Raw genomic sequence first — 25,198 nt, 5'->3', positions numbered from 1 at the left:
TTTCTAGCTGGAAACCCGTTGGCAGTTGAAATGTATTGGGGGTTCTGAGGACAATTTCCTCTTGGAAAGAGGGGTGAGGACCAAAGTGGAAAGGGGCACAGAACTCCTATGAACCCCATAAGTCTAGAACTGGAGTACCTATTTCTAGAGTATTTCTAGAGGCCCCTCCACCACCACCATGGCAGGAGTGAGAACCCCCCAGAGCATAGCAGCAGGGCTCCAATGCATTCACCCTCATAACAGAATCCAAATCAGCGACTCCCTAGGATATTTTCTCAGCTAAGTGTTCTAGAACTTAATCCAGAACTAAGAATGTCTCTCTAGAACAGTGCCTCTGCTAAATGTGCTAGAACCTTATCTATAATTGAGTCCAGAGTATCTTCCTAGACGTATTTTCTGTTGTGTTCAAGATTTTTTCCTAGAAGAAATGTTCTAGATGCTCATCTAGAACAAAGAAAGGCTCCTGGAAACATTTCACCTGAGGTGTCTGGGACCTCATCCATAACAGAGCCCACAACAAAGAGTGTCTTTGAAGTTTACTTGGGGAACATATTCTATGCTCCGGATCGAGGGTTCCCCTTCCCCAAATCTGCTACCCCTTCATGCTTTGGCCAGCCTGAACCCCTCAGATGTCTCAGGGTTCTTCCTCCCGTCCAGCCCCAGCACTGTCAGCCCCCCACCCCCCAACTCCCCATCCTACTCTAACTCCCTCCTTTAATCCCTCTCTTGCCAAGGTTCCAGACCTTGGACCCCACGGGAACTGTACCCACCTTGTCTATGTATGCTCCCACCTCACCCCACATCTTCCACAGCCTCCTCCATCCTCAGAGACCTCTCACCACAGAGCCCACTCCTAACACCGCCTCAGGAGCACAGGGCCCCAGACAGTGTTCTTTCTCTGAGGGGTCCACCAGGGGTGACGCATGGGCAACTGCAGGCAGAGAAGAGGGTATGAGGCCCCCAGCACCAGAGGTGGTATGGAGGCCTTCATGAAAATGGGGCAGCTCATGAAGAGTGTAGCACCAGTTGATTCCCCGGACCCTGGTTCGAGGGGGTATAGGAAATGGGCCACAGGGCTGAAAACAAGGCCTAGGGCTGGGGCCTCCACAAGGCTGCCCCCTCCCCTGAAAGAACCCAATGATGGGGCCACTCTACCCTTGGACCAATAGATCCACTCCCCCTTAGCCTGGTGGCCCTGAAATTCCAGGCTCAACACTGTGGTCGATATGAGGCCAGCCAAGCCCATCCATTTTTGGAGGGAGACGGTGGCCTACACCGTGGTCTCATACTCCAGCAGCTCCTGGGGTGTCCCCACGCTCCGGTACTGCAACCGGGGTGTGACAGGTGAGGAGTACTCCAGCGCCAGAATAGTCTTCCGGAGCCGGCGGTCAATAAAATGAGCATCCCACGCGGGGTACTTCTTACGAGGCAGGTCAATCCGAATGACAGGCCCCTCTGTCCGAAAGGTGCGGGTCACTGGTGCGGGAGGCAAGCCAGGCCTCACCTGGAAGACAGGTGGCGTGGGGGTCCCTGCACGCTCACCTCCCATGGAGGCCCCATCCCGCTCAGCGCCTGTAGTCCTTGGAAGGGACCTTGGGGGACTTGTGACAGCGTCAGCTGGTGGGCCGCAGGGCTCCTGGGCCTCAGGGCAGATGCATCCAGGTGCCTGGGGCCCCAGCATGGGCCCATTGGGGTGCAGGAGGCAGTAGTAGACACACATGAAGAATATGCCCAGTGCAAAGCTGGAGGCCACCACACAGACCAGGATGAGCGAGTGGAAGTCGGTGGAGAAGTTACGGCTGGAGTACCAGAAGCCCGTGAGTGCTGCGTTCTCCAGCAGGACGATGCAGTAGTAGAGGGTCATGCGGCGGCGGCTACGACCCTCCTTGACGTTGAACCAGCAGAAGATGTAGATGATGCCCACCACCATGTTGTAGATGATCTCTTCCCACTTGGACATGCAGAAGTCCGTCTCACCCTGGATGACCCAGAAGGTCATGATGCACCAATGGGCCACAATGAAGATGCCAAAGTAGAGCTTGTAGACGCTGGCGAAGAGCGCGAAGGCCAGGCTGCGGGCTGCGATGGTAAACAGGTGCCACAGCACCTGGGCCACGGCACCCTTGTAAGACAGCGGCCGCTTGTCATCACGTGAGTCCCGCAGCACCTTCTGGTAGGAGGCCAGTGTCCAGGCCAGGGACACGAGTGAGGCAGAAGTGGAGAGGGCTGTGGAGACAGGGTGGAGGTGGGGCAGGCTGGGTTAGGGGCAGGTCTGGGTCGGGGTCTGGGTAGAGGGGAGGGTTCCGGGTCAGGAGCTGGGTTCTGAGGAGGTGCGAGGGAAGGATCTGTAAATCAGGCAGGGTGAGGGGAAGGTATGGGCGGGTGGTCTTCAAGAGCAATGATGGAGGAGTAAGAGTGGATGGAGCTGGGTACTTTTTCAGGGTGGGAGCAGAAAGGGAGAAGAAAGGTGAGTGATTTGGGTCTCCATATAAGAGTCAGATCTGGGTCTCTAGTACGGGGCTATTAGGGCTCAGGGGTCTTGGTGGGAGGGTAGGAAATTAGGGTCTAGGACTCTGGGAGTGGAAAAAGAGGTGAAGGGGGGTCACAGTTAGGGCATGGAGGAGCCAGGAGGGGACTATTAGAAGTTATAGGTCGCCAGGATGAGGTTGGGGTGTGGAGAAGGATATCCACGCTGAGCACAGCTGAGGGGATGGGAAGAAAATCCGGGGGGGGAAGAGTTTTGACTGGGGCAAGGGATCCCCCAGGGGACCTGTAGGTGGTGACAGAGTCTTTCAGAACACTGAGGACTGGGCAGAGTCTGGATAGGAGGAGCACGGGGAGCTCCAGGGTTTTCTCTGACATGGAAGGGGTTGGCCTGGTCTGTCGTAGTTGAGTTGGGGCTGTGTGCATGGGGACCAAGACTAGGCATGGGAGGGGTCCCCAGAGGGCTGACGAGCAGCAAAAGGGTGGATGACAGGCTCTCTGGAAACTGATGGTGATTGGGCAGATCTGTGAGGCAGGAGATGCAGGCTGAGATCAGGACAGTTTGGGGAATGAAGCGGGCAGGAGAGGGTCTGAGGTGTGGTGATGGGGTCAAGGGTCTCTTTGGACTTGGCAGAAATGGGGTCTGGTCTGCCCTGACAATCGGGAAAGGAGGATGGGAGGGCGGGATGGCCCAGGAGGCCTGAAAGGAAGCAAGAGGTGGAGGGGCCTGGTCTTTCCTAACACTGAAGGTAAGTGGGCCATTGCAGGGGAGAGTGGGGGCTCTCCAGACGCCTGGAGGGTGGTGAGAGTAGAAGGGGCGGGGCCTCCCAAACCCTGACAGTGAGTGGAGCAGTGCAGAGGGGTGCACAGGACATCCCCGGGGGTCCTGAAGCAGGGAGAGTGGACACGTGGGGCAGTCAGAATACTGAATACTGAAGATGAGTGAGCCCAGGTTGGGGGTGGGGTTAGGGGAGCAGGGCATCCCCAGAGCCCGGCGCAGGGAGGGCGGAGGGAGCGGGTCTCACCGGGCAGCAGGTCCGGCTGGCCGCCTCGGTGCACCAAGAGGCTAAGCTGCAGCACCAGCTGCGGCGCGCTGCGCAGGAAGGTCTCCAGCAGGCGCAGCATGCTCACGTCGGCGCTCTCGAACAGCATCCGCCAGTAGAAGTGGCGCCGCAGCCGCTCCCCACGCCAGCGGCTCTGCAGTCCCAGGTACATGGCGCGCAGGTACCTACAGGAGGGACGTGGTGCTCAGGCACCCACTCCCAACCCAACCCGTGCCACTCAGCGAGCGCGAAGGGCACGTGCGGCTGTGTGTGGCCCTGGGCAAGTCACTCACTGCGCTGAGCCTATTACCTCAACAGTAGAATGGGCGTTTTGGAAGCATCACCTCCTGGGGCTGTTGTTGGAAGCTCCTAATGGGCTCTTTAAAGCCGTGACACAAAGAAAGCACTTAGTACAGCATTCTCATCATCATCATTGCTCTGGCACCATAGGGATCTGCTTTCTTTGCAGGGTTTCTGACACTTTGCAGTGCCCTAAGCCTGCCATAGCCCTGTTATGCCCAGTTTATAGATGAGAAAACAGACCCAGGGAGGTATGTCATTAGTTCAAGGTCACGCGGCCAGGAAGCACGGGAACCAGGATTCAAACCCAGGCAGCCTGGCCTCAGGGCCCACATTCTAACCATTAGGCAACTCTGCCTCTCCCTCTATGCCATAAAGAGTTCACCCCCACACAGGTTCCCTCAGGAACAGTTCCTGGTGCCAGCCCCCAGTTTTGTTGTCACCAGCAGCTTTCTGGCCTCTTCCCAACCCCACCTCTCAGTGCCCAGTTCTCCCCACAGGGCACAGGGAAACTGCTTATAGATCCCCTGGCATTTGAGATTTTGCTGCTTCCTCTCTTGTCACTTCTCCGAACAAGCTTCATGGCTACAGCTACTCTGCACAGGTCACAGATTTTAGCTCACAATGCTGTCTCTCACGACTGAGCTTTTGTACCTACCTGATGTTCTCTCTACCTAGAACACCCTGCCTTGTACCCCACCTCCACTCCAGCCCCCAGCCTGGAAAAACTCTTGTTTTTCTTCCAAGGCTCAGCTTACAAACATGACTTCTTCCAGGAAGCCTTTGCTGACCACCCTCTACCTGAGGTAGGGGCCTCTCTCAGGTTGTCCTTCAACCCAGCACTTGTCACAGTGGGTTATAACTGCCTGATCGTGCATCCATCTCCTCTGGACTGTGAACTCTTGAGGATGACTAGGTCAGCTTGCTAAGTGATGTAGCCTCAGTCCTTAGCACACAGTAGGTGCTCAATCTGTGTTGACCGAATGAATGAATGTGTGTGCGTGATCGAAAGTTTTAATTGAATGAAACTCTGGTAACCCAATAGGGTATATGGAAGGGAAACTGAAATCCTGAGTTTGATCCCTGACTTTGCTTTTTTATTTACTGTGTCATCTTGAGCAAGATCCTTTCTGAGTCCTCCTTAATCCCTCCCAAAGTGGCTGTGAGGATTAAACGGATGAGAAGATATTTTGCAACTATACCCACTGGTGACAAGGGACCTGTCCACACAGATCTCTGCCCTGGTGCCTTGCCCAGCAGCTCTACCCCTGGCAGTTGCAGTCAAAGATATTGGCTCCCAATCCCCAAATTCTCTGATTCCTGGGGCAGGCATGCCCTTTGCCGAAACTGGAGAGGGCTTCTCTGGAAGTGATCTCCCTAGAAACCAGGGAAGAAAATTCTAACAGATCTAGTAACCCTATTGCTTGAATCTGAAGTTGAAGAACCAAGGATTTCCCAGATATTTTGATCACTCGCTATGTGCCATGTCCTGTGCCCTTAAATGTCTTGCAGTCCCGTGGAAGAGAGTCAAGAGCTGAAATATGCGCTCTAGACATTCTGTGGAACTCGGAGAAAAGATATGTAACTTTAGCTGGGGGAGGGGTTGGAGAAGACTTCTTGGAGGAAGAGGCACTTGATCTTAGTTTTAAAGCATGGGTAGGCATTTGAATCACACAGGAGGTGGAAAGGCATTCCATGTGGAAGAACCAGTTGAGGCAAAGGCATAGATGTATGAGAGAACATGGCCTTTTAAGGGAATAGCCAGTGGTTTGCCAGCCTGGAGGGGAGGGTTTTCATGGGCAGGGGCATAAGAAGACTAGAATTGTGAAGGGCATCAAATTCTGGACTGAAGAGCTTATATTTTTTTAAAATCTGAATTCTATCCCAGAATCAGGGATGATGTGATAAGCTCAGTGGCTTAGAAAGCTCGCTCTGGAGGCTGGCTTGGAGGGAAGCCAGGAGAGGCTGGGGTTTGGTCCAGGCCTGAAATGACAGGGCTGAGCTAAGGCAGGGCACAGAGGAGGGGCAGAGGACAGAGCTGGAGATGGCCAGAGGTAGGGGGGCTAAGGAAGAGAACGAGATGGCCCCCAGAGCTTCTGAGGGCCCAGAACACAGGCCACCTTTCCCAGATTCCATCTCCCCTTGACCCCATTCCTTTCCCCATTGCTGCGGCTCTGACTTTGATCAGGAAGGAGAGACCAGCTGGTCCAACGTGAAGGGGCCTGGGGAGTTGGGGGAGGGCGACACCCTGGAAGTTTCTCTCAGGCTGGAAGACCATCTGTTTCCTGGCCCTGGTCAGCATGAGGGAGGCCCCAGCCCAGCCAGCATCCATCACCACCTGACAGGCTGCCTGCCCACCTCCCCGCCCACTCCTGCCCCATCCTCTGTCAGCTCTCAATGCCCCAAGCCCCCTAACTGCAGACAAAGGGCTCACCCAGCCCACAGCCCAGGACTACAGTGGGCCAGAGCAGGGAAGGGGGAGGGGAAGAAGGAAGGCCTCTAAGACCCCAAAACGTGGGATCAGTGGAAAGTGTGGAAAGATCATGTTGTCATAGTCTAGGGATGAAAGGGCTTGGGTTCGGCATCCCTCTGCCTGCTTTGGCAACAGGACCCAAAACTGTGGCTGTTCCTTCCAGCCGCACTGCATGCTCATTGCCAAGGGCCTGCGAAATTTTTATGGGCCTAGGAAAATGTTTGAGGCTTGGGAAAAAAAAATTGGCTCTAAAACACAGGGAAAAACTGAAGAATCAAAATTAATAAATGTTTAATTAAATGTCTGCAAAACAGAACATGATATCAGCCAGTCAACTGCAATTTGGCTTTTATCTGGTTATACATAATTTACATTTGATGCTTGAGATGGCTGTATTTTAATATGCTTGATAGACGAGGGGTCCACAGAGTTCTTAAAACAGCCCTGCCCAAGACATGCATCCTAATTTCCCTGAACCTTAGTCTCGCTTTCTCTAAAAAGAGGCCAGCACTTGTCCTCCTGCCTACATCACAGCCCCTAGGGGTGAGGATCAGAAAGGCAAGTTGGCAATATGCTGGGCTTGTGGGTTTGCTGCCCAGCCATGCCCTAGATGCTGTGTGGCTTTGGGTAGTCTCTCTTCCTCTCTGAGCCTCTCTGAGCTTCAAATGGTGTGAGCATTTGTAAACTGCAGAGGGATGTGCACATAGAGTGGGGGAACACATGCTTGGTAGAGGCCTCTGGCTCCTCCTTATCACCAAGCAGCCTCTCTTGAAATCTCTTCCAGGAAGCCTGCCCCATTCTACTCTATTTGAAAGAAAGTTGGAAGAAGTTGATCTTCACCACAAACGGGACTGATACCACCCACGGAGAAGGATGCTCCATCTCAGGGAAAGGAATCCGGCCTTGGGAGGATGTATCTGCTCTCCCCCGAAACGCATCCCCAGTCCATTCATTTTCTGCACTGCCACCACCCTGGTCCAGGCCACTGTCATCTTTTGCCTTCTTGGTGGACTCCCTGTATCCACATGGCAACTTGAAAGGTAATTTTAAAACCTGTCAAATCATGTCATTCCCCTTCTCAAAACCTTCAAAGGGCCACCCATCACACTTGGAACAAAATCTAAGCTTCTCCCCTTGGCTTGCAGGCCCTGAACCATCTGGCTGTGCTTGTTTCTCTCTCTCTCTCTCTAACCACTGTTTCATTTGTTCCCTGCACTTCAGATACCCTGGGAGTTCCTCAAACCCAGCCAAACTTGTTCTTGACTCAGGACCTTTATGCTTGCTACTTGCTCTGTCTGCAATGCCCTTTCCCCAAATCCTTCTGTGGCTGGCTTCTCATGGGCTCCTCGTTACCTTCCGAGAGTCCTCCTAGGTAACCCATCCTATGTCGGCCCCTCCTCCCTCGCCAAATCTCTCTTGTCCATCACATTGCCCTCTCTTGTTTTCTTCTTCACATCCACTGTGAAACTTTATTAATTTACACATTTATTTTCTATTTTACCACGATGGCTCCATGAAGGTAGGAACTTTGTCTTGGTCACCACTGTATCCCTGGCATTAGCACATCTAGTAGGCACTCAATAAATTTGTCGAATGAATAAATATGAATGCGTGCATGTGTCTCCCTCCTGACCTTGGAGGCCCTGGAGCTTTCTGCCTGAGTCTGCATAGAGCTAGGACACCTCGCAGGCAACTCCTGTCCCCAATGACTCATTCTGTCTTTCCTTCTCCAAGAAGATTTCTCTGATGTCCTTCAGCCCGGCTAAGCCTGCCCAGCTTTGACGGCCCCAGCCTTAAGCTGCCTAAGGCCAGGCTGAGCCAGAACCGAACAGACAGCTTCTACCGGCCTCCTTTTACAGGAAACAGGAGCTCAGAGGTCTATTTTCAATCTAATTTGCCGACTCCCAGTTTTGTGCTCAGAGAGGAAGCATGTTTGAGAGGAAACTGGGAGAGCAGATAGTGTGTATTGTTGAGAGAGGGGTTGGGAGGAAAAAGAAAAAAACAAGTCTAGAGAGGAGAGAAGCTGGAAGTTGGGGTGTGAAATTCCTCCACTCGAGGATCCAGAAAGCCATCCCTTCTGGACTCCATTGCCTCTGCGAGCAGGCAGCAGGGTCAAAAAATGGAGAAAGCTCATTGTCTTCTCCCAGGCCTGGCTGCCTTTGTGACCCGGGGACCTCTCAGCATCCCCCAGAGTTGGGAGGCTCCTCTCAAATGGGGAAGGATAAGGGGATCCCACATCCCTGAGAAGACAGAATGTTTCCAGGACGAGCATCTGGGTCATTCTTTCTCTCTTGTTCTTTGTCCACGGGTCACCCTAAGTCTCTGGTCCTAGGTCAGAGTTTCTGGCCAGGGCCTCAGTCCCCATGCAGATAGTCAGACCTAGGCCTGAGCCTGGACCTGTCCCTTTGGCTGCCTTAGATCCTGGGCCATTGTCTCTTTTGTCTGGGGCTCAGATCAGCCTGTTGTGTTTGTCCCTTGAATTCAGGGTCAGCCTATATTTATCTTTTCCTCAGTTATTGTTACCTGTCTGTACCTTGGACTATGGGTCACGCTGTCTCTCAGATACTACATTTATCTATTAGTCATTCTGACCTAGGATCTTGGGTCAGCTTATCTGTCTTCTCTTAGAGGCTGGGGATATCAGTTTGTCCCTTGGATGTCAGGATAGCCTATCTGTCCCCTTAGATAATGGGTCAGTTTTTCAGTCTGTCTTTTTGTCCATCTTTTGAATACTGGGTCTGCCTGTTTGTCTGTCTGTCAGTCTCTTGGCTGCTTGGTCCATCTGCTGGTCTGTTGCTCAACTCGTGGCTTGGAGTGACTGCCAGTTTTCTGGCTGTCCTCCCCTGTCTGATCCTCTTCTCCTCGACTCTAGGTCTCTGTCTGTCTGCGTCTCTCACATCCTCAGCTCCTCCATCTGTCGGTCTTGGTGTTTCCGAGTGTGTGTTCTCGCCCCTCTCCACTCCCCCTCATACTCTGGGCCAAAAACACAGCAGCTTCCAGTGGCGCCCCCGCTCCTGCTCCATCCAGGAATGTCCCCACCCCCACCACCCTGGCTAGCTCCTGGTATCCACTGTGGACAGGTGAGCATGGCTGATGAGAAGGGGCAGGAGACCCACACTGGGCCCATTACTGCTCTGTAGGGGGATAGTATCCAGGCGTTAATAATTATAGCTCACATATATTGAGCACCAACTGCATGACAGGCAATGTTAAGCCTTTTTATACATATTGTCCATTCCTCAAAGTAAATCTCTGCGGTGAGTACTATTATTATCCTCATTTTACAGATGAAGAAACTGAGACCAGAAAGAGACTGGGGCAGGTAGAAAGTCACCCAGCAAGTTAGCACTACACGTAGGACTCAGACTTGGCTCTCCATGGGCCCCTGCACCAGAGAACGTGCTTTGCTTACTTGGAGGAAGTGCGGTTCCACTGCCTAGGAGGATCCATGTTGGACAAAGATGGACCAAAAAGCTTTGCTGGGGATTACGTGAGTTTAGAGAAAACTGCAGGAGGGGTGACAAATAGTAATTGGAGAGTCAGAAGACCCAGGTTCAAGTCCTTCACTGAACTTTCGGTGTGGGCCTCAGTCTTCCTCTACAAAATGAGCCCAAGTAACCTGATTCTTGCCATCAGGCCCATCTCTCCACCCATCCAATTCTGATTATATTAAGGCCCAACAGCTGTGTCCTGAACCCAAGTACTTCTTTCCACTCTGTCTAGTGTCATCACTCTGGTTCAAACCAGCCACCCAAGCAGCAACAGCCCTCCATCCACCTGGTAGATCTCCTTCTTCCCATCCTTGCCTTCTTAGAGATTTTACTTCACACAGCAGCTGGGAGATCCTGTAAAATCCTACACATCAGGTCCTGCCACTGCCTACTACTGTTAGAATAAAATCCTCCCTGTGACTTTGAGGCCCAATGCAATCCAGCCTCTGTCTACGTCTAGGACCTCTCTTCCTTCACTCTCCCTATCGCACACTTCTCCAGCTACACTGGTCTTGCTGCTTCCTGCACACCCCAAGTTCATTCTCACCTCAGGGCCTCTTCCTGGAAAGAGCTTCGCCAATGCCTGGCAAATTCTCATGCTTTCCATCTCAGCTCAGTGTCATCTTCTCAGAGAAGCCTTTCTAGATCCCCCTTGCTCTCCTACCAAAGCACTTCTATACCCTGCTCTGGCCACTTTCTGTCATGTTATCCTGTTTTCTTAATAACACACATCACAATCTGAAACAGTCTAATTTATTCACGTAAATATTTATTGTATGTCTCTCCAATGGTATGGGGGCCATGGGTGTCCTGTTCTATGCTATGTCCCTAGTGTCTGGCACATAGTTAATGTTCAGTATATATTTGTTTCTTGAATGAGTGAATGAATGGAAGAGTGTAAATTATAAGCTCCCCAAATAAAGGAGGTCAAATGCAGAGGAAAAGAACCTAGGCTTAGGTGTCAAGGAGACCCAGGTTCGGATTCTGACTATCACTTATTGTCTATATAGTTTTAGGCATGTCACTTCCCTCTCTGAACTCCTCCATTTAATGCTCACCTTATAGGGTAGCTATGAAATCAGAAAGTGGTGATATATATATAAAATGCCCAGCCCAATTCTGGGCACTCGATCAATGGGAGGTTTTAAGGAGTTGTTCGACTCAGGTACCTCAGCATAAAGAGGAAGACTTGTAGTTTCTAGTTTAGTTTCTGGTAGAGCTGAGACCTACTCCTAGGCTGGCTTTCCCTGGAAACAGAGGGTCAGAGAAGTCCCTTTGGGGCAAGTTCACAGGGCAGAATCTTCTTTGGGGGTCTTTGTCCTCCTTCTGAAAATAACTGCCACTCACCAAAGACTTCTGTATATGTTTTAATAAAATCCTTACTATAGCCCTGTGAGGTTTCATGGGCATGATCCCCATTTTCCAGATGAGGTAACTGAGTCTCAGAAAAGAGGAGGTTCATTTGACATTTATTCACTCAGCATTTTGGAGTACCTACAATGTATCAAGAGCTGTGCTAAAATGCTGGTGGACACAATGGTGAGCAAGACAGAGCCAGCCCATCTGGACATGAATGAAATCATTATGTAAACATGTAACAACAAACATATTCCATGAGTTCCAGACCTGCTGCAAACAGAGTTCCATGCTCCAGCACTGAGGAAAGCAGTATTGCTGGAGAAGGGCCTGGCCAGCGTGGGAAGGGTGTGGCAGTCAGGGAAGGCTTTCTGAAGGAGGTGGCTAGTGAGCCGTTATCTGAAATAGACCAGGGGCTAACTAGGTAAAGAAGGGAGAGAAGGGACTCTCTGGCAGAGGAACATGGGCAAAGGTCCCGATATGGGAGGAAGTAGTAAGTGGTCAAAATGGCTGTAGCTCGGAGAAGGAGTTAAGAAAGCAAGAGATGAGGTGGGACATGGCAAAGGATTTGGTCTTTATCTTAAGAGTGACGGGGAGCCACAGAAAGGTTTTAAACAAGGGAGTGACAAGCTTAGATAGCACTTCTGCATTTTAGAGGGAGTACCCTGACTGTGGGGAACAGATTGGAGGGAGGCAAGTGGTAGACCAGGTACCAGGTGAAGATAGCCTGGATGGAAGACGATAGACTCCAGAGACATTTAGTAGGCATTTTGAGAAGTGACTTGTCCAAGATCAACAGCCAGAAGCATCAGGATTGCATCTTAAATCAGGGCTGGCTGACTCCCTTATTTCACCACAGGGCACAAATCAAGCTGAGCCAGGCCCCGGGGACCCAGATGCTGTCTGTGGGTTCTTGGGGAAATATTGGGCCCCCAGTCATTCACTACCTCACCTGCAGTGTGACCCAAGAAGCTCTTGGGTGGAATGGCCCTAAGGCCCCTTCTCCATCTGTCCGCCCCTAATGCTGAGCACTCCTGCACAGATTCAAAATAGGACCTTCCTGGGGTTGGCAGCCAAATGAGTCATAAATGCCAGTAAAGAATGTGATTTTACACATTCGGCCCATTTTGGCTCCCATTTTGTGTGGTGCTGGGAGCTGGGCTGTCTCCCTCCTCCTTAGCAGCCCCCTAGGGAGTCATAGCACCTCATTTTTTTGTGGAGCTGAAGCCAAACATTTTCCTGCCACTAATTTTAGGCTCAGCTAAAAAGTTGAGACCCTCTCCCAACCCACCCACCACCAGCAGCTCCTGGCCAGTGCTCCTCTTTTTGCCAAGCAGCAAAGCACCCAGGCCCTCTCCAGCAAAGCCTTTTAGACCAGGTTCTCGTATGTCCCTCACTGTGTGAGTGCAGCCTGATCTCCTCCCCTCTCCGGCTTCACTTTTCCATCTGTGAAATGGGTACAGAGTGGAGACTAAAACCCAGGACCCTGTACTCTAGCCCAAGACTCTTTGTCCCCCGTTTCTCTCTTTTCCTAATATCTCGGGCAGAGTTTGGGATGTCATGAACCAGTTGGGGGGAGAGGGAGTTAGATTCCAGTCTCTGGTGGCTTTGGTCACTTCACCTGAGGGTACCTGGAGATTGAGGCAGGGAGAAAGCACCACTTCTAATTGTCCCTGGTCTGGGTGTGAGATCCAAGATGGTAAAGGGGTTGAGCTACTATCGTCATGAGGGACGCTGGAAAACAATAGAGGGGAGCCTTGTCTAAAAGGGCAGCTCCCCCATCCCCACTCCAGCTAATTGCTGCCGTGGGAGAATGTGAGCCCAATAGGGCTAGAATTTAAGTTTTTCAAGAATAGCTGGAAATTAAGATATTTATGCAAAAACATCACCCAACTTGGAAATGTTGGCAACTAATTTTAAAAATACCATATGAATTTTTAAGAAATTATTATTCCTTTTTTAGGTGTGATAACAGTATTACATCTTTTAGTTATATTTTTAAAAAGTCTATCTCTTTAGCGATGTACTGAAATATTTATGGATACAATGATATGATGTCTGAGATTTGCTTCAAAATAACATGGAAAGGAAAGAAATGGAGTGAGGTCCAGATCTATGCTCTCCAACAGTTATTTGTCCTACAATAGCCACATAATATGATTATTTAAATTTACATTAGTTAAAATTAAATAAAATGTAAAATGCAGTTCCCTAGTCACACTGGGCACATTTCAAATGCTCAAGAGTCATGAGTGGCTAGTGGCTACTATATTAGATAATACAGATATAGAGCATCTTCGTGACTGCAGAAAGTTTTAGTGGATGGTGCTGGCCCAGATAAAACAAGGTTGGCCAGGGTGATGGTACATGGGGGTTCATATCCTGTTCTCTCTTCTTTTATGTATTTAAATTTTTTCCATAATAAAATGTTTCAGTAAACAGTAGGGGAGAAAAGTACTTTGCAGGCCAAACAAACACGTCCTCAGGCTGGATTTGCCAGTCAGCTACTGATTTGCAACCTGTGGTCTGGCCATCAAGCATCGTAAAGTGCCCAAGTCAGATCCATAGACTCTTTTAACTTTAGAGAGCTTTAGAGACCATCTAGCGTATCCTCAATCCCATGTAGGAGGTCTGCTACAGCTTTCCTGCCAAAGTCAGCCACTTCTGCCTGTGCGCGCGTCTGGTGATGTGGCGTTCATGCCCTGGGGAACAGCCCGCTCTGATTCTGGGCAGCTTGACTGTCAGGGTATTCTTGCTTCTATTCAAATAGAGTCTGCCTCCCTTTAACCTTGGGTTCTTATGTGTCCTCACACCATCTCTAGGGCCGCAGAACAAGTTCTCATCCTTGAGAGGGCATCAGTGGAGAGGGCTAGGGAGTGTTAAGATGCCCCTCTCCCACCCTCTATCTTGTTACTAAGCAAGTAGGATGGGCCGCAACTTGGGTCAATAATAGTAGTAAATAGTGGTAAATAGTTTCTGAGCATATAGCATGTGACAAGCCCTGTGCATTTATATTATCTTCAGGCATGTTTATAAGAACCTTAAGAAGTGGATACTATCACTATCCCCATTTCACAGATGAGACTAGAGCTCTGATTGGTGAAATGACTTGCCTAGGATCACACAGTTGGGAAGTCATGGAGCCATGAGCTGCACCAGAACCCCAGCCCTCAGCTTCTCTGCTCTCTTGTCTGAGTCCTTGGTAAACTCATTCGGGATGTTCAAGCTCCCAACTGGACTTTACAGATGGGGTAACTGAACCCCAGGCAGTGAAGTGTGTCATGCTCAAGATTCTGATTTTGAAGATTCAATTTAGTTCACACTACTACAAATGAGAAACTTCACTTCTTCCATCTCCTAAGTCAGCCACACCTGCATCCTCCTGGGAACTCAGCCCTGGTTGTGCCCATTACATCTGATGCAAGTACTAATGCATTGCCTTTAGCCTGCATTTGTCCATGACAGTGTGGAAGGCTGTGGATGTAGGTCTAGCTGACCTCAGTGCTGTATCCACAATGGCAAAGGCTCCCACACTGCCTTAGCACCCCCTATATCAGCCACAGATGTAAAGCCTATTTCATCGGACTTCATGTTCTAAGAACCTGCTATATACCTCACCAGAGCTGGCTGGGTGCAAGGCTACCAACAGCAACAGAGGGTCTGCTCTGGGCCAGTCACCATGGGGGATAGAGAGAAGAAAGGACAAGGCCTCAATTCCCCAAGGGCTTGTAATCTGGTGGGAAAACCAGACAGGTGGGCAGATGATCACAACAGAATATGGTCAGGACTGTGAGGCTGAAAAGGAATGAATAACTGTGCCTGGGGGAAAAGTCTGAAAGGAAGAAGCCAGAATGTTAACAGTGGGTACTTTATATTGAAATAAAACTTAAAAAATGCTTTTCTGATATTTTCCCCTCTTCCCAAAGCAATACATGATTGATGTTTTATAAGTATACATTCAACTAGTAGAGGGCAGTATTGCTTGGTGGCTACACATGTGGGCTTGGAAGCCAGACTGTATGGCTTCAAACCCTAGCTTTGCTACCTACTAACTGGGATGCTGTTAACCTTTCTCTGCCTTAATTTCCACAAATTCAATTAGTGTTAGCTAGCATTATTGGCCCATGTTACAGATGTAGAAAGCGTGTTCCATATATTAATTCAATAAGCTTTCACAATGGCCGTTTGTATAGGGACGTTATTATCCTATTTCGCAGATGAGGAAACTGAGGCCTAGAGAGGTTAAATGACTTGCCCGAGGTCACACAGCTCATCAGCAGCAGAGCTAGAGTTTGGGCTTCGCTGTCCATATTCTTATCCCTACCTGACAGGATCGTTGTGAAGAGGAATGAGCTAATCTAAGTATAAATTGTAGCTATAATTTTCAGTAACATCTAACTTTTTAACAGGTGACTGTATACATGTATTTCTTGATTAATTAAAAACCAGAGGAAAATCTTCAAGCAGTACAAAAAATATCTAATTAATGAATGGAAATCTCCCATAACCCCACCTCTCCGCCCCCAGAGATACTGAGCAGAGGGGAGAGTCTTTGTATCTTTTCTGTGCTGCCTAAGGTTTCAACAAAAGTGTACAGCTCTTTTACAAATGAACAAAACAACCAAGCAAGTTCCATTTTAGATGAAAAAAATTTTTTTGCCTAATTGAGGGAGTGGGAAGTGGGGTCCGAGGGGCAGAGGCTGGCATGTGTTGAGTTTGTTCAAGGGAAGTGTCTCAGAAGAGGCAGCATTTGAGCTTGGCCTTGAAGGATGTGCGGAATTTCACTGGGAACAGAATGGGAAAGAGCGTTGCTGGGGGAAAGACTGAAGGCGGTGCTCAGAGGTGTGAAGCAAAGGAGTGTGTGGCTTATTTTGGGAGTGGCTAAAGCAGTAAGGAAAGAAAGAGCAGGAGGCAGAGGGCCTGATGCCAAGCTAAAGCACTTGGACTCACCTGAGGGTCAGAATGGAGCCAGGGCTGGCCCTCTGGCTCCAAAGTAGCAGGGTCAGATCTGAGCTTTAGAACTAGCATTCCGGCTGCTGGTGGAGGCGGGATAGGGTCAGGTAGGGGGAAAACCGGAGGCTGATAGAATTTCCCAGGGGAGGAATTCTGAGGCCCTAACAAAGGCAGGGTGGTGAATGAAGAGGCCAGAGTAGATCCTAACCCATCCTCCTTCCTCTCCCCAGGGACCTTCGCCCCAGCTGTAGGTTCAAAGCCATTTCCTGGCAGCCCTCCCTCCTCCCTCCAGGGCTTCTCCTGTGTGGTCTTTATAGATCAAACAGGGGACGCTGGGCCCAACTGCCGCCACTGTGTCTGTTAGGAGCGGCTCTAATGGCCTGTTGCTGCCGGATGGGCAGGGAGAGGAGGGTGGTGGTGGTGAAGTCCTGGAGAGGAGGCTCCCAGGAAGTGGGTAGCGAGGCTGGACTGGAAAAACCTTGCAAAGTGAGAGCATGGAGGAATCTTGTGGGTAATCATCAAGTTCAGGGGGTTGTAAACATGTTTCAGCTATGGAATTGTCTGAACAAAATCTTAGACACGTAACCAACATGTCAAAAAAGAGAAACTCAAGAGATACTCAGGTTGAAATGATGGTGAGAAGGCCATGAAATAGGTTGGAAATCACTATAGAATCCAACCCTTGTCATGTTTCATAAATAATACAAATAGTAATGGCTAATGAGATTTGAGCACTTTCTGTATTCTAGGTACTGGGCTAAACACTATATACACATTATTTAATTTACTACTCCCCCAAGCTGCATGAGATAGGTTCTATTATTAGAATGCCCATTTCACAGATGAGAAAATCAAGGCACACATGTTATGTCATCTGTCCAAGATCACAGACAGTGGCAGACACAGGATATGACTGATTCCAGAGTGTGGGTTCTTAACCAGTGACGTTCTAGCCTCAATGAGGAGACTGACCAGAGAAGAAAAGATATCATGTCCACCTTGCCTAAAACAGACTCCCATCCCTGCTGCTACTACTACTACTCTGGTTCAGCCCCCATCTTCTCTCACCTGGATCATCCAGCAGCCTCCTCAGAGCCTCCAGGCTTATCTTGGCCTCCCTCCAGTCTATTTTCCATCCAGCAGCCAGAGTATACGTTGCAAAACATGAGTCAAGGCCCTACGCCTCCTCTGCTCATATCCTCTTGGACTCTCCTATTCATGCTGAGTGAAAGCCTATGAGGCCCTGGGTGATCTAACCCCAGCCAACCTGTCCACCATGGTCTCCTACACTTGCTCGCACTCTCTGCTTCTGGCACACAGGGCTTCTTTGCTCTTCTCCTTCCCTTTTCCTGGAACACCTTTCCCTGACACAGACCTGACACAGCTCGCCCTCACCTCATCCAGTACCCTCCGCCCCCCGCCCACATGCCACCTCCTTGCAGAGCCCTGCCCTGACCACCTTATCTCCTCCCTGATCCTCTGCCGCCCCCTGCCCTGTTTCACTTTTTCCGTAGCACTTACCCCTATCTGACCCATTATATTTTATATTATGCATACTGAAGGGGACCAAAGTTTTGCCATCTCAAAATATACCCTTTGAGATATTAATTTTAAGTTGGTTCTTAAGAAACAAAAGACTCAGAAAGAACTCTTGACCTTCCCACTTACCTGGCTAAAGGAATTCAGATAGAACTTGCTTCAGGAAAGGACTCTTAGGTATTCACCTTAGCATATTTGAATTAAGTGTGGCAGACGAGGACCTAAGCAAAATCTATTCATTAGATTGCCCTCTGTGTCCCATTGTTTCTGGGTTAGTCATTAAGAATTTGTTTATACGTTTTCTTCCCTTTGAAATCCCAGACCCCTGCCTCACTTCTCCTTTGTCCAAAATGGCACATAAACCTCAACTGTCTGATGCAGTGGGTCTCATTTCTTCTAGCACCTTGCATGTATATCTGTAATAAACTTTGGATATTTTCTCTTGTTAATCTATATTCATTAAATTTGATTATTAGCCCAGCTAGAAGAACTTAGAAAGTGGGAAGAAAGTTTTCTTTTGTGTGCCCCCACAACATAATATATATTTTATTTTATTTTATTTTGTTTGTTTATTGTTTCCCCATTAGACTACTGAGCTCTATGAGAGCAGGGACTTTGTCTTGTTCACCACTCTATTCCCAGCATTTAGCACAGTGCTGGTATACAGCAGGTGCTCCATAAATATTTGCTGAATGAATGAGTGCAGATTAAATGAACATCTGCTCTGTCCTTATGGCTTCAGGGGCCTTCAAGGCCCTCCTGCCCTCCTGCCCTTTCCCTGGCCACCTGCTCAGTGAACAAACCTCCTTCTTCAGGGAACAAAGCTCAGGCTGATGGCACTAATCACTGCCAATGATTCTGAATATATAACAATGGGGCCAGCCCTTTGCTAGACTCTTTGGTACACATTATCTCATTAAACCTCAAAACAATCCAAGAGGTGTACCATTGTGGTCCCTAGTTTACAAGGGATGAAACTCAGGCACAGAGAAATTATATGGCTTGTCAAGGTCATGCATGGAAAGCGATAGGATCAGGATTTGAACTGAAAACATTTGAATCCAGAGTCCTTGTTCTTAACCATAATGCCAAAAATATGGCTTTCTAGAGAGGAGACCCAGAGCCTGACTTTTACACCAAGCAAATCACTAACTCATTTCAAAACTTGAGTGCAGGCTCGTGAGAAAGCAGAGGACACAGAGCTGGGGCATAGACACAGAAGGGAGGGATGGCCTTCAAGGCCTAGTTTGCCTTCCTCGCTCCCCATTCTGGGATCCCCAGATCCTGACAGCCTGGGAGGAATCCCACGCCAGATCGCCAGATCGTCTGCCACTAATTGGCTTAGCAAACTGTGCTTATCTGGGTAAAGCTGGAGCCCAGTGAATTCAAGATTAAGGGAAGCAGGATTCATGGCTTACCGCTCTGCTGCCCACAGGGTCAGAGGAGACAGGGTTATGACTTTAATTGGCTTAACAGCCCTGAGTGGCTTAATAGCTCAGAGGGTTGGGGTAGGGGGGCAGAAAGAGAAGAAAACAAAGGTCGATGTCCTGCCCATAGCCAGCTTCATGTTCTACCAAAAGATCTGTGTGCTCTTCTCTCGGGGGTCAATCTGTCTCTGTACATGGGCATTGCTCTGTGACACTCTCAAAGCAGAGCTTGGGCTTGGGAGCTGGGCAAAGCTGGGTTGGTACTTCATCTCTCCCCCACTTTCTTAGTGGGTGACCTTGGACAAGTTACTTGACTTCTCTGAGCCTCACTTGCCAACCAAGGGCAGTTTCGAGGTAAAGCAAGATCACGTACCTGGAGCACCTCACGTGGGAACAGTTGGGACTGTTAAAAAATAAAATATATATTATGTTGTGGGGGCACACAAAAGAAGATAATCTAGACAAGGTATAGAGAAGCCAGCAGGGCTGGCATTCCTAGAAATTAAGCAATGTTGGCACAACATGTTTGCTTACCACATGAAATGTTCCCACAGTGGGTGCATGGTGTCCATGAATTCATTCTCCTCTTCCTCCTCAGAGCCCCATTTGTGTTTAAATTAATACCAGCACCCATTTTGCAGGGTTGTTTGGAAATAGAATAAGAAAGAACCTTATCAATTGTGAAGTGCTAGACCAGAGGTCACAAAGATGACAGGCCTACAAATGTGTTTCCTTTGGTTGACACTATTTTTAAAAATCTTAATTAGTAGTTGAAAATTGGAAGAATTCACACAAAAATCCCAATTTCCCATTTCTCTTGAGAAATCAAGACTTGACAAAACTGGGTCCACAATTTCTCATGGAACCGTCGGCTAGAGTTAGGTAGTGGTTTCCCCTTCTCTAGGGCACTGCTTACCCCATAATATCCTCTTAACTGACACCCATGTACTGACACAAGTCTGTGTCACCTGGCTCCTCAAAATATTCAAGCTTTTGACACAGCATTGTACAAATATGAGGAGTTGAAAAATATCTTTATGATTCCAATTATTTTATTCAGAATTTGGAGCATGGGATCAGAAGGTGAATGACTGCCTGGTCTCCCGGTTTTGATACTGGAGGGCTCAGACACACATCTCCTTCCTCATTACCCCAGGTTCCACCACTCAGAACATCTGCACCAAGTCCTGCTGAACAGTGAAACTATTCACTGTGGGAACATTTCATGTGGTAAGCAAACATGTTGTGCCAACATTGCTTAATTTCTAGGAATGCCAGCCCTGCTGGCTTCTCTATACCTTGTCTAGATTATCTTCCATTTAGCCAGACCCTCAGCCATTTTAGAAGCCAAAGCTTTTGAGACAGGAGCCCAGAGGCTTTAGCTCTGATAATTAGACTAGAGTTAGAATTCCAGAAAAGAGAAGGCTCTTAAGGTTGTCAAATCTAATATTCTCATTTGACATACAGAGAAACTGAGGCCCAGGTGTGGGAAGAGCCTTGCCCAAGGTCACCTAGCAAACTAGTTACAAACCCTGATGAAGACGTAGGTCTCCTGATCCACTGCTCTCAGTCCAGCACTTCCCCCACAATATACACTGTCTTCCCATCCTTACCCAGATAGCCCAACTCCCTCCCGCTCCTTTCACATTCTTATCTCAGTGCAGCAGAAGCCCTGACTTTCTATCATCCCGGAATCTTGGGAACTCGGACTCATAATTCTTTGAGCTTGGGGAACACGTTAGTGGCAGAACTGCAGGGTGGGTAAATTGAACTTGAGCTTCGAAGGCAGAGTCTTGAGTCCCAGCTCTCCTACCCTTTAGCTGTGTGACCTTGGGCAAGGATGCCCCTTTCTGAGCCTCCATTCCCTCATCTGTTAAGTAGGAATGATAATACAACCCATCAGAGGTGTCTTAGGAGGGATACAGGAGATGAAACAGGTAAAAAGGCAACCAATAGGCTTTGCACAAAGTGAGTGCTTAATAAAATAATTGTTATAGAACTGTAAATTAGGCCTCTCTTTCCCCTAAAGCTTGAGTGAAATGGTCAACATGTGTTGAAGGGGACTGGAACCGGACAAATTGGAGCACATATACCCTGCCTAAATTGTTACAGGCCAAAAAACTGTTAGATTCCTTTTTTTTTTCCCCCCCAATAGAAGCTAAGACCTTTGGATTTTTGAAATACTATACAAGCCAAACAAAATACTTCTGTAGGTTTCAACCTAAGGGCCATTCATTTGTCATCTCTGCAAAATCATCTCATCCCAATCCCCTCATTTTACAAATAAAGGAGAGTGGAAATAGTTAGCCCTTTTATCTAAGAAGCCATGGAGCTCAATGGACCCTCAGCCATCTCCAGCCACTCCCCTGAGACCCTTATCTCCACCCCATGGTAATTTTTCTCACAGTTTGAGGGAAATTCAACTTATGTTCAAGAAAGAAGTATTAGTTTCTTGTAAGTAGATTCTGAACAAGTAGAAGAGGAGGGTTTGAGGTAGCCAGTGAGTCAAGGGGCAGTTGGCCCATTTTAGGCTGAAGGGAAAGGGGGACGAAGCTTTGGCTACCAAGAATAGGAAGTTACCATTTCAGAATCTAAAAATATCTTTCACCATCTGTCCACTCGGGCACAGAATGATAAATGCAGATTAGTTCCTGGATGTAGACATGAATATTTTTATGTGTCAAGCTAATAATAATAACACCCCTTTGTGTGGATACAACTCCACTCTCCTTTTCCCCCAGGGCAAGCTAAATGGAATATACACATCAATCTAGACAAGGCATTGATGGGGAAACCAAGGCAGAGAGATTCGACAACATAACAAGGGTGACACAGCAAGTGAGCAGCTGGGACAAACCCTGGGTGTCCTGTTTCTAACCCTCAGCCCAGAACTGAATCTTCTGAGTTAGACAGAATGTGTTAATAAGTAGCAGAATAAATATAAGAACAGCAATCCTTACACTACTTTGACTTTTCCATGCTTTCCCCACGTTTGTGATAATCATGACAATCTATTACATTCCTAAAATACATTACAGTCTGCAGGGCCTTCACACAGACCTTCTCTCATCTGATCATCTCACTAGGTAAGAAAAATATGATGACAGACCAGTAGGAATTCTTCCACATTTCACAGGTGAGGAACCTGAGGTTTGGAGGGAGGAGGGGTTTTGCCTAAGATTACATAGTAGGTAAGTTCATTCAATCAGTGTACAGTAGAGCCTAAGCTACTACAACAATCCTGATTCAAGGGGAATCCTAGGTTCATAATTCCCCATCTCCAATCAACTCAGCTCAGCTCAGCAGGCACCCTCAGTCCTGGCAGAGGAAGAAGGCTGGAAGTGGGCTGCTTATACAAAGCCTCAGTTTTATCTTACTGTCCTGAGATTAAAGGACAGTTAGTAGCCATCTAATCTCAGATTCAAGATCCCAAATCCTCTTGGCCCTGTTGAGGCGTGTGTTTGGGGTGGGGCACTGGGGGAGTCCTAAGAAACAGGAGCCAGACACCTTCTCAGCTGAGTCCAGCATACCCTTTCCCAAAAGTCTAAAAAGTTTGAGTGGGATATTTATTTAGCTGCCTCCATGTTTATCCTGGGAGGTTGGGAATGGATTGCAATTCTGAACTGAGAATCTTTGAGAGCAGGGAAGGACTTCTGAGATTTTTCCTAAACCCAGGCTCATCGCTCAGGCAAAAAGGAGTGGTTCAGGGCTGGAGGGAGCCCTGGGGCCTTGTTCCAAGCTTCACACCCATCTTCATGAGCCCAGGGTCCTCCTCATTCTTACACCCCTGAGGATCTTTCTCTCTTTTCTTACCCCATCCGCTCCACCCTCAATGGCCAGATCAGAGAGAATGGGGTTGGTCAGAGTTTGAGGGCAGAGGTCAGGGAGTAGCTGGCAGAGAAAAAAAATCAAAGCTGCAATAGGGTGGGGCGGGCGGAGGTCAGGACATGATGAGGGTCTGGAGAGGTCAGAGCAGGTCTGGGGCGGCAGGCAGCCCCTCGCCACCCCCACTCCTCATAGTCAGCTCCCTCCACCTGCACTTTTCCTACCTCCAGACCTGGCCGAGCTGCAGGAGGTGAACGAGGGTCTGCAGCAGCCAGACGCAGAGGCGGCAGCAGCGGCGGCGGTAGGCGCTGGCAGAGGAGGGCGCGGGCCGGGTACTCAGCTCCGGGCTGCCTTCTTTGGTCCGGAAGGCGACAGCGCTGTCCTTGGTGCTAATGGAGGGCCCGCCAGTGCTGCTGTCCTTGGTGCTGACGGCGGGTCCCGGGGTCCCCGCGGGCTCCGTGTAGTCGTAGACGAACCAGCGGAAGCTAAGCAGCTGCACTACAAGCGAGGGCAGGAGCACGAATAGCAACGTGAGGCCAAAGTAGGTGCGCTGACCCTGCAGGTAGTAGGAGGCTGCCAGCCACAGGTCCGTGGCGCCGTCGGAGAAGAACACCAGCAACGCGCACAGCACCCAGCAGCAGTCCCGCAGCTCGTAGCGCGGCCCCGAGCCTCCCGCTCCGGTCACTCCCGGGGTCCCGGCCACTGCCGCCGCCTCCCTGCGCCCGCCCGTACTGCCCCGGGTTCCTCCGGCCGCCCCCTCCGGCACCGGGCCGGCCGCAGCCGCCGCTCCATCAGACTTCGCGGCCATGTTGGCGGAGCAGGAGGCGGGGAGCGACTTCCGGGAGGCGGAGGGGGTGGGGTGCGGAGTGGGGAGGACCCTACGTGGGTGGCTCCCGTCTCCTCCTCTTCCTCCTTGTCCTCTTCTTCCTCCTTCCTTCTACTTTAATTATTCATTTTCTTCGGCGCCGCCCTCGCCCCTCCCCCACCCTGCCTGGGCTGTGGCCGGATCCGGGTCCCCCCTTGGGAAGGAAGATGGAGAGGGGAGGGGAGAGCATCCCAGGTCACCCTCTCCTTCCTTCCTCAGAGGTGTGGGGCCCCAACCACATGCTCTCTGCCTCTTACTCCCACCCCCCCACCCCGCCCCACTCCACTTCCTTTCTCTATTCTTCACCGCCCTTCTCTCCATCCTCTCCTCTTCCATTTCCCTCCTCGGTTTACCTCCAGTGGCCTGAAGGGTAGGGGTAAACCAGGAACTTAGAAGTAAGGGACTGCTTAGGCGGGTGCCCCTGCAACCCTTTAGCCGTCACGCGATGCTAACGCGCCACTTCATAGTTTACAGTGTTCACATATTGTCCCATCCCCTTCTTTGATCCTCAGAGGTCTCTTTTCTTATTGTCTTTTTCTTACTGTTTTCAAGCTGAGAAAACTTAGGTCTTGAGAGTTGCTGTCTCTTCCCCACTCTCCCCTTTTCCTCCTTAAGGACTGTTTTCATATGGCCACAGCCCTAGTAGTGTAGGGGCAGGGAAGGGGACAACAAGGGAGGGGAAGGGAAGGGAGGAAACACCAGAGGAGGGAAGAACTCGTGCAAAGGCTTGGAGGCCCGAGAGTGGAGGGCACGTTTTCAAGGAAATCTGGATCACAGATTCTGGGAGGGGGAAAGATGAGGTTGAAGAATTCTGAGGGATGAGATCCTAAAGAGCCAGAAGATGTGCTTTATCCAGGAAGCAATGGTGAACCACTGCATTATTTGACCAGGAGGGTAATATGATCAAGTCAAGGAATTTGAATGAAGACCCTGCAGCCAGAGGAGAGAAGTGCTCTTAGCAAAACAGCCTGAGGGTCAAGAGACCAGAGGGAGAATACAACAGTAATTCAGGAGAGGGGTAGGATTCCTCATACGCCCACCCTTTGCCCAAAGTAGATGTATTTATTATACCGTCTGACAGCAGTCTCTCTTTGCCTAGGACTTCTAAGCACTGTATAATTACTAATTCATTTTATCCTCATAATTTGTGAGATAATTTACATTTTCCCTCTCATTTTACAGATGAAGAAACCGAATCACACAGAAGTTAACTAGTTTGTTCAGAGTCACGCAGAATGTGCTAGAGCCAAATTCAAACCTATAATCTGGCTCTAGAATAGGTTTTACTACCTCTCAAGGGTAGGAGAAGAATTAGGAGAGAAAGCGAAGAAAGAAGAGGGGAGGAGGGAGGTTTGAGGACCACTGCGCCTCAGAGTGGCAAAGAAGAAAAGATGAAGGGAGACAGCTGCCCTGGGTCAGGAAGGAGCAGCCATCTGCAGTCC

At 49.4% G+C, this 25,198-nt stretch overlaps 1 protein-coding gene across 1 annotated transcript; it reads right to left on the bottom strand.

Annotated features, from left to right (window-relative positions):
- Positions 1-974: 974 nt before the first annotated feature.
- On the bottom strand, positions 975-23,889 carry XKR7 (XK related 7). The gene is made up of 3 exons (XM_011380149.1): positions 23,116-23,889; positions 3,510-3,712; positions 975-2,226 (listed from the first exon to the last, which is right to left on the bottom strand). The coding sequence occupies exons 1-3, from the start codon at positions 23,697-23,699 to the stop codon at positions 1,271-1,273; spliced, it is 1,743 nt and encodes a 580-aa protein (XP_011378451.1). The 5' UTR covers positions 23,700-23,889; the 3' UTR covers positions 975-1,270.
- Positions 23,890-25,198: the final 1,309 nt, after the last annotated feature.

The sequence above is a fragment of the Pteropus vampyrus genome, unplaced genomic scaffold (genome assembly GCF_000151845.1).
Source record: "Pteropus vampyrus isolate Shadow unplaced genomic scaffold, Pvam_2.0 Scaffold388, whole genome shotgun sequence".
In the NCBI taxonomy this organism is placed as follows: domain Eukaryota; kingdom Metazoa; phylum Chordata; class Mammalia; order Chiroptera; family Pteropodidae; genus Pteropus; species Pteropus vampyrus.
Note: the sequence above shows the minus strand (reverse complement) of the source record. Positions and strands in the feature narration are given on the sequence as shown.